This window comes from Chiloscyllium plagiosum, chromosome 1 (assembly GCF_004010195.1).
Source record: "Chiloscyllium plagiosum isolate BGI_BamShark_2017 chromosome 1, ASM401019v2, whole genome shotgun sequence".
In the NCBI taxonomy this organism is placed as follows: Eukaryota; Metazoa; Chordata; class Chondrichthyes; order Orectolobiformes; family Hemiscylliidae; genus Chiloscyllium; species Chiloscyllium plagiosum.
This window is the reverse complement of record NC_057710.1, coordinates 7,204,012-7,213,780: the sequence shown is the minus strand read 5'-3', so window position 1 is coordinate 7,213,780 and position 9,769 is coordinate 7,204,012. Positions and strand designations below refer to the sequence as shown.

General features: G+C 42.8%; 1 protein-coding gene across 1 annotated transcript in view; it reads right to left on the bottom strand.

Annotated features, from left to right (window-relative positions):
* sema4f (sema domain, immunoglobulin domain (Ig), transmembrane domain (TM) and short cytoplasmic domain, (semaphorin) 4F) overlaps positions 1 to 9,769 on the bottom strand; it is a 240,280-nt gene that overhangs the window by 42,010 nt on the left and 188,501 nt on the right. The window contains exon 9 of the mRNA XM_043691726.1: positions 3,260 to 3,404. Coding sequence (XP_043547661.1) covers positions 3,260 to 3,404 — 145 coding nt within the window. The remainder of the gene's footprint in view (positions 1 to 3,259; positions 3,405 to 9,769) is intronic.

Sequence of the window (9,769 nt, the reverse complement as noted above, 5' to 3'; positions counted from 1 at the left end):
GATGTCAGGGGTAGGTTCTTTACCCAGAGAGTGGTGGGGGCATGGAATGCGCTGCCTGTGGGAGTGGCAGAGTCAGAATCATTGGCGAACTTTAAGTGGCAATTGGATAGATACATGGATGGGTGCTTAAGCTAGGACAAATGTTCAGCACAACATCGTGGGCCGAAGGGCCTGTTCTGTGCAGTATTGTTCTATGTTCCATGTTTAATATCATTTGCTACTCTTCTGTGTCTATCTGACCATCCTGTAGACTAAGGATTTCCTCTTTTCTATTTCAAATCTATTACAAGTGGAGTGCCACAGGGATTACTGCAGGGGGCATAATTAGTTACTATACATATTAACGACTTGGATGAGCAAAGTAATGTACCACTTCCAAGTTTGTGGATGACACAGAAATAGGTGAAAAAGCAAGCAGTGAGGATGACTCAAAGAGTCTAAAAAGGGATACAGCAAGTTGAGTGAGTGACAAAAACCTTGGCAAATAAAATATACATGGGAAAAAAAAAGCACAGAATACTGCACCACAGAGGGATTTGGGAGTCTTGTGCGTGAATACAAAAAGCTAGCAACAATGTTCAACAGGTAATAGAGACGGTATTACACTTAGCCTTTATTTAAAAGAAAATGGAGTATAAAAAATGTGAAGGACTTGCTAAAGTCACACATGGCACTATGTCAGACCACACCCAAAATATTGTTTTGGTTGCCATACTTAAGGAAAGCTATACTGGCACTGGAAGCAGTCCAAAGAAGGTTCACTATTATTTTGAGCATGGAGGACTTTTCTTATGCATTTATGATTTGGAGATTTTGAGCATCAGGAATGAAGAGTTGATGCTCAAAACGTTGACTCCCCTGCTCCTCGGACACTGCCTGACCAGCTGTGCTTTTCCAGCTCCACACTCTTCGACATATCAGCTTCTGAGAGGTTTAACAGGTAATTGAGGAGAGATTGTATCCCCTTGGAGGGGAGTCAAGAACCAGAGAGTAAAATATTTGCGTAAGGGTTGCCCATTTAAGACAGTAAAGAGGGTACTAAATTTCTGGAATCCATAGAATTTTACGATACAAATCTATGCCATTCTGCCGTTGTGTTGTAATATGTATTCAAGACTCGGACAAGGCTCCTCAGGACTCAAGACTCCTCAGCCCAGCTCTGCATCATATCTAAGTCCCTTTGCAGCCGACAACAGCCCTCCTCACTATCCACAACTCCACCAATCTTCGTATCGTCTGCAAATTTACTGACCATGGCTGATTTGATAATCCTCGATTTCACTTTCCTTGCCTATCCCCATAAGTGATGATTCCCTTACTAATTACAGATTTGTCTGTCCGAGTCTGGTAGAACATTGACTGGGAGAACAGACTCGATGTGCCAAATTATCGACTTCTGCTTCAAGGATTTATAGCCTTAAGTGAGGAACCTTCAAAGGTATCATCTCTCCTTATTGCTGTACTTCCTAAAATGTCATCTCTCCTTATTTCAGTGATCACTCCTTGATCAATATTACATCACCACCTCCTAATTTATCTCACCTCAGATTCTATATCCTGGAATATTGAGCTGCCTGACTTGCAGCTTGTCATATCTCCATGATAGCAATTACCTCATGCCCCATTGTACTAATCAGCACCCTCAACTCATCTGCCTTACTTGCAAGGCATTAAAATTAATGCCATCCAGCCTTGACATGCTTCCTTGTGTCTAAATTTGATGATATAATGCTCTGTCTTCCAAAGTGACTTATGTCCACTCTGTCCCTCTGCCAAATTAGTGTAAACCCCTATCAATAGCATGAGCAAATACTCAAGAAGGATATTGATCCTACTGTACTGAAAATTTCTGTTGCTGGAATGGAGTTCCATGTGTGTTCAATGGTGTTGCAAGTCTGCATCCTTCAAGAATCTATAGCCGAGAATGAGCAGGCTATTCAACTTAGAGGGGGACGTAATCACATGCCCTGTCAGCAGCAGTCACCACAAATTATCAATCCTTAAGATTTCCGTCCTGTGTGCCTTAGAAACACAGAAAATAGGAGCTGGAGTAAGCCATCCAGCCCTTTGAGTCTGCACTGCCTTTCACTGATCACCTAAATCAATACCCTGTTGCACTTCTCCCTCTCATTCTTCTCCCATATCCTTTGATCCCTTTAGTGCTATATCTGACCACTTCTTGAAAACATTCAATGTTTTAACCTCAACTGCCTGCTGTGGTGAGAGTCAAAGGCTCACCACTCTCGAAGTGAAGAAATTTCTTCTCATCTCAATCCTAAAACGTCTGTCCTGTATCATTAAGAATGTGACGCCTTATCCTAGACTCCGTATTGTTTGGGAACATCCTCCCTGCATTTACCCTGTGTGGTCTTGTTAAAATTTTGTACACTTCTATGAGATTCCCCCGCCCCCCTCTTCCCTTTCTTCCGAACTCTAGCGAATATAATCCTAACCAATGCAACCTCTCCTCACACATTAGTCCTGCCATTCCCAAGAATAAGTCTGACAAACCATTACTCCCGCCAAAGCAAGAGTATTCTTCCTCAGATAAGGTGACCAAAACCATACACAGTATTCCAGCTGTGGTCTCACCAAGTCCCTATATAATTACAGCAAGACACCCCTGCACCTCTATTTGTATCCTGCCACTATGAAGATCAACACACCTTCTTCACTGCCTGTGTGTGACACCGTCTGTTAGCTTCAGTCGCTGGTGTATAACGACACCCTAGTCTCGCTGCTCAATCATCTTTCTTAAATTTATAGCCATTCAGATAGCAATCCGCCTTCTTGTTCATGCCAGTAAAGTGGATCACCTCTCAAATATTCACATTATACACTGCATCTGCCATACATTTGTCCATTCAGTTTATTCAAATCACATGAAGTCTCTGTATCCTCCTCACAGCTCATCCTCCCATCCAACTTTGTGTCATCTGCAAATCTGCTGACATTATTTTTAGTTCCGTCATCCACAGCAATAATGTATATTCTGAAGAGGTCCTAGAACAGATCCCTGTGATACCCATTTAGTCACTGCCTGCCACTTGGAAAAAGACCCCTTTATTCCTATTCTTTGTTTACTGTCTGCCAAACAGTTTTCTATTCAGCTCAATACACTATCCCTAATCCCATGTGCTTTAATCCCCACACCAGATCTAACACTTGAGATGTTTCATCCAGCTGTTTCCTTATTGTAAAGTAAATCCCTTCATTGCAATGGGTAGAAATCACTTGCTTTAATTGATACCCCACTTACTGTGCCAGGACGGGGATCCGGGATTTCACCTCGGTAAATGCCCCATTTGTCAGACTCTCTTTTATACTCCATATATTGCCCATCGAAAGCTTTCTGCACATTTGTGATGCTGTAAGCACACACTGCAGAAACGTCCTGGTTGTCCCTGGAGATAGAGTCAGACAGAAGAAACATGAATAAGTTTTTAATACACTCTACAGCTTTTATTCTAAATAACATGATTACTATGTTATAAATATACTCCCCTTAGAGTTTCCACTATTCGCCCAAATAAAAAGAAACATCATCACAACCCACATCAAGGAGACCGAACAATAACTATGTCAAAGGCACCTGAGAGTTTCTTTCTTTCATTCTCTTGTGGGTGTTGCTGGCTGGGCCAGCATTTATTGCCCGTCCCTAGTTGCCCCTGAGAAGGTGGTGGTGAGTTGCCTTCTTGAACCATTGCAGTCCACATGTTACATTCCACAATATCCTCGGGAAGGGAATTCCAGAATTTTGATCCAGCAACACTTAAGGAATAGCAATATATTTCCAAGTCAGGATGGTGAGTGGCTTGGAGGGAATGTGCAGGTGGTGGTGTTCCCATGTATCAGCTGCCCTTGTTCTTCTGGATGGAAGCCATCGTGGGTTTGGAAGGTGCTGTCGGAGGATCATTGGTGAATTTCTGCTGTGCATCTAATTGATAGTACACACTGCTGCTACTGAGTGTCTGTCGTGGGACTGAATGCTGAAGATGGACTTCTCCCTGTAGTAACTAACTAAATGGTTTTCCCATTAATTAGGAAATCTTGTTTTCATGTCAAATTAAGGGGGCAACTCTGCAAAAATCCCAGATCAGTGACTGTCTCTTCCATGGGTTTGGCACACAGAAGCAGTTACAACACCTGTTTCCCACCACCCCAACTCAAATATTTAGACCAAAGTCTTCAGACAGCACCTTTCAAACCCACAACTACTTCCACACGAAAGGATAAGGGCAGCAGATACATAGGAACACCACCACCTGCAACGTCCTCCTCCAAGCCCCTCACCATCTTGACGGGGAAATATATAGCCATTCCTTCACTGAGTCAAAATCCTGGAACTCCTCTGCAGTATTGTGGCTTTATCAGCACCAAATGGACTGCAGTGGTGGCGAGTGCCTGGGACGCACTGCCAGAGGAGCGGTTGGAAACAGACACAATAGAAGTGTTCAAGAAACGCCTGGACGAATACATGGATAGGAAGGGAATAGAGGAATATGGATCCTATAAGTGAAGACAGATTTAGTATGGATTTGTCAGTGCAGGCTTGTTGGGCCACAGGGCCTATACCCGTGCTGTATTGTTGTTTATTTTTTGCAGCAGTTCAGGAAGGCAGTTTGCCACCAACCTCTCAACGGTAACTAGGGACAGCCAATAAAAACTGGTCCAGTCAGCAATTTCCACGTCTCATGAGTGATTATTATAAAAAAGGCTGGGATGGAGAATTTAGTTGTGAGTAGATTGGGTAGTTGTGAAGTAGACCGGGCCTGTACTTGCTGGAATATAGAAGAATAAGCCTTATTGAAACATAGAAGATTCTTGAGGGACTTGATTGGATAGAAGCAAAAAGATTGTTTCCTCCTTTGGGAAAACTTCGAAACACCAGTGTAATCTCAAGAATGAGAGATCAAGAGTTAAGAATCACATTTAAGACAGAGATGAGGAGAAATATATTCTCTTAGCGAATAGTAGATCTGTGGAATGCTTTACCGCAGAGCGCTGTTGATGTTGGATCATTAAGTATATTCAAAGTTGAGATAGATTCTTAATGGTTATGGGGAAAAGACACAAAAAATGGAGGTGAGGATGATCAGATCATTCACAATCTCATTGAATGTTGGAGCAGACTTGATGGGTTGAATGGACAACTTCTGCTTCTGCATCTTATGGTCTGACAGGCAAGCAGGATAGCAGACCACTATACCAAAGATTCACTGCCACTGAGCTGAGGCAGGAAATCACCTGGGAAAACAAGAAACAGCCAGATCCTCACATATAATTACACACTTAATGGTTTGCCAGCAATTTTCAATTACAACTGAGTATGCAAAAACAAATTGCCACTGTTTGCAGCATTTGAAATGTTCAATTGGTAATAAAATCTCAGATAAATCTGATTATAAGCCATTGCTTCCAAATGACTGCTGGAAGCCACAAGTTAGGCATGAATGAGGAAGACCAGTGGATCCACCATAGCTCCTCCAACAAAAACAATTCTCCCTTCACTGTATCCAGTTTCTTACATCATTGCAAGATCTTAGCAGTGATATAAAACAAAAGTGATAGAAATTTTCAGCAGGTTTTGCAGCATGTCAGATAAACATTTAATATTTCAAGTCTCCAACATTTAGGGAGGCACTGACAAAGACAGACACTAAGATGACACATTCACACATATAATGACACCATTGCACACTGTGCCTACTCATAACATAAAGATACTTTACAAGATCACTGAGCAATTGTCAGAATTCAGTCACAGAATGTTACAGTGTAGAAGGAAGTCATTGAGCCCTTGGTGTCAGCACCAGCTCTCCAAATTAGCCTCATGATTTATCTATATTCTCACACCCTTTCCCCATAACTCTGCATATTATTTCTATTTAAATTGTTATCTCATGCTCTCTTGAATCTGTCTACACACCATGTCACATGGTATATGCCGGACTCAAACCACACACTGTGTGAAAATGTTTTTTCTTACATTGGAATTTCCTTCTTTTGCAAATCACTTTAAATCTGTGTTCAGTGCGCAGATATTAAGCAGGCTTTTAAGCCAGGAATGTAAAAAGCGGACCAGAATTTATGTTTCAAATTGTTGACCTAAAATTACTGCACTTACAGCATTGACTGTTTCTCTCTCCCGGATGCTGCCTGACCTGCAAAGTATTTCTAACATTTTCTGTCTTTACTTCAGATTTCAATATCTGCTGTGCTCACTTTCTCCCTGTCATTTAATTGCTCCAGCCTTCTATGTTATCACAGGTGTTGCAGTCTGTCCTTTCTCTGGTTGGTTTAAAAACTCTTCCATCCGGGTACGCCCAATTCTGAGAAAAGGTCTCTCCCAAAATTGAAACATTAGCTCTGTTTTTCTCTCTCACAGATGCAATTAGACATGCAGGTTTCTTTATGCATGCAGATGAAGCAGATAATTAGCATGCACTTTGTGGTTAAATAGACAGTTTGCATTTTAATTTGGTGAGCTGGACTCCATCAATGCAGGTGGTTTTTCTATAACACGGAGGGTGCATTCTTGCACAACCTCGCATTAAAGAAAAAAAATCATGCTTTAGAAACAGCGCTTATAAAGTGTTGGCGATGTAATCGCGTTACCGCCAACACACGTTTTAAATGTTCGCAATTTAGAAAGTGTCCCTAATTCGTCAATCACATTACATCAAATTTGCCTGAATGAAATACACGCTATAGCAGAACGACCCGTAGGATATTATAGTAAAGGAAGAGGCAATGAAACCACAGTTTTCTGAAAGTGGGGAGGTGTGGCCTAACGGTATTATCACTCGACTGTTAATTCAGAGACCCAGACAATATGCTGGGAACCCGAGTTCAAATCCCATCATGGTGAAATCTGGAATTAAGAATCCAATGATGACTACGAAAAGATTGTCAGGAAAAGACCCATCTGGTTCTCAATGTCCTTCAGGGAGGAAAACTGGTAGACGTGAAGAATCTTTAAAAATGACAGGGGGAGTCTGGGAGAGGTAGAGTGCATGGCTTGGCAGGAAGTGCGAGTGGAAGTAGGTTAGACGTGACTTGGCAGTGGATGGAGAGGCTAAGCAGGTGTGAGGGCTAGAGGGACAAATATTGCAAAAATATTAGGACGAATGCACATTATGATTTCTGAAGCATTTTTTAGATTAGATTCCCTACCGTGCGGAAACAGGCCCTTCGGCCCAACAAGTCCACACCGACTCTCTCTGAAGAGTAACCCACCCAGACCCATTAACCTACTCCCGACTATCACACCTATCACTATGGGCAATTTAGCATGGCCAATTCACCTGACCCGCACATCTTTGGACTGTGGGAGGAAACCGGAGCACCCAGAGGAAACCGCGCAGACACAGGGAGAATGTGCAAACGCCATGCAAACAGGCCGGAATCGAACCCAGGTCCCTGGCAATGCGAGGCAGCAGTACTAACCACTAAGCCACTGTGCCTATTTTTCCAAAGGTGGGTGTACTACGTCAGCAAATACAGTCATAGAGACGTATAGCATGGAAACAGACCCTTCGGTCCAACCCGCCCATGCTGACCAGATATCCCAACCCAATCTAGTCCCACCTGCCAGCACTCGGCCCATATCCCTCCAAACCCTTCCTATTCATATACCCATCCAGATGCGTCTTAAATGTTGCAATTGTACCAGCCTCCACCACTTCCTCTGGCAGCTCATTCCATACATATACCACCCTCTGTATGAAAAAGTTGCCCTGTAGGTCTCTTTTATATCTTTCCCCTCTCACCATAAACCTATGCCCTCTAGTTCTGGACTCCCCAACCCCAGGGAAAAGACATTGCCTATTTAACCTATCCATGCTGCTCATAATTTTGTAAACCTCTAGAAGGTCACCCCTCAGCCTCCGATGCTCCAGGGAAAACAGCCCCACCCTGTTCAGCCTCTCCCTATAGCTCAGATCCTCCAAACCTGGCAAAATCCTTGTAAGTCTTTTCTGAACCCTTTCAAGTTTCACAACATCTTTCCGATAGGAAGACCAGAATTGCACGCAATATTCCAACAGTGGCCAAACCAATGTCGTGTACAGCCGCAACATGACCTCCCAACTCCTGTACTCAATACTCTGACCAATAAAGGAAAGCATACCAAACACCTTCTTCACTATCCTATCTACCTGCAACTCCACTTTCAAGGAGCACACCAAGGTTTCTTTGATCAGCAACACTCCTTAGGACCTTACCATTAAGTGTATAAGTCCTGATAAGATTTGCTTTCCCAAAATGATTCACTCGATCTATCCTGTCTATACCTTACAGATGCTTCCTTCTTTTTCTTAACCAAACCCTCAATTTCTTTAGTAATCCAGCATTCCTTATACCTACCAGCCTTTCCTTTCACCCTGACAGGAATATACTTCCTCTGGATTCTCGTTATCTCATTTCTGAAGGCTTCCCATTTTCCAGCCGTCCCTTTACCTGCAAACATCTGCCTCCAATCAGCTTTCGAAAGTTCTTGCCTAATACTGCTAAAATTGGCCTTTCTCCAATTTAGAACTTCAACTTTTAGATCTGGTCTATCCTTGTCCATCACTATTTTAAAACTAATAGAATTATGTTCGCTGGCCCCAAAGTGCTCCCCCACTGACTCCTCAGTCACCTGCCCTGCCTTATTTCCCAAGAGTAGGTCAAGTTTTGCACCTTCTCTAGTAGGTATATTCACATACTGAATCAGAAAATTGTCTTGTACACACTTAACAAATTCCTCTCCATCTAAACCTTTAACACTATGGCAGTCCCAGTCTATGCTTGGAAAGTTATAGTCCCCTACCATAACCACATTATTATTCTTACAGATAGTTGATATCTCCTTACAAGTTTGTTTCTCAATTTACCTCTGACTATTCGGGGGTCTATGATACAATCCCAATAAGGTGATCATCCTTATTTCTCAGTTCCACCCAAGTAACTTCCCTGGATGTGTTTCTGGGAATATCCTCCCTCAGCACAGCTGTAATGCTATCCCTTATCAAAAATGCCACTCCCCCTCCTCTCTTGCCTCCCTTTCTATCCTTCCTGTAGCATTTGTATCCTGGAACATTAAGCTGCCAGTCCTGCCCATCCCTGAGCCATGTTTCTGTAATTGATATGATATCCCAGTCCCATGTTCCTAACCATGCCCTGAGTTCATCTGCCTTCCCTGTTAGGTCCCTTGCATTGAAATAAATGCAGTTTAATTTATTAGTCCTACCTTGTCCCTGTCTGCACTGACCGTTTGACTCGCTTCTGTTCTCAACTGTACCAGTCTCACATTGATCTCTTTCCTCACTATCATCCTGGGTCCCACCCCCTCACCTTATTAGTTTAAATCCTCCCGAGCAACTCTAGCAAATTTCCCTGCCAGTATATTAGTCCCCTTCCAATTTAAATGCAATCCGTCCTTCTTATAAAGATAACTTCTACCCCAAAAGAGATTCCAATGATCCAAAAATATGAATCCTTCTCCCAAACACCAGCTCCTCAGCCATGCATTCATCTGCTCTATCTTCCTATTCCTGCCCTCACTAGCTCGTAGCACCAGGAGTAATCCAGATACTACTACTCTCGGGGACCTCCTTTTTAAACTTCTGCCTAACTCTCTGTAATCTCCCTTCAGAGTCTCCCTTTTCCCTTCCTATATCGTTGGTTCCAATGTAGACAATGACCTCTTGCTGGTCCCTCTCCCCCGTGAGAACATTCTGCACCCTCTCTGAAACATCCTTGATCCTGGCACCAGGGAAACAACACA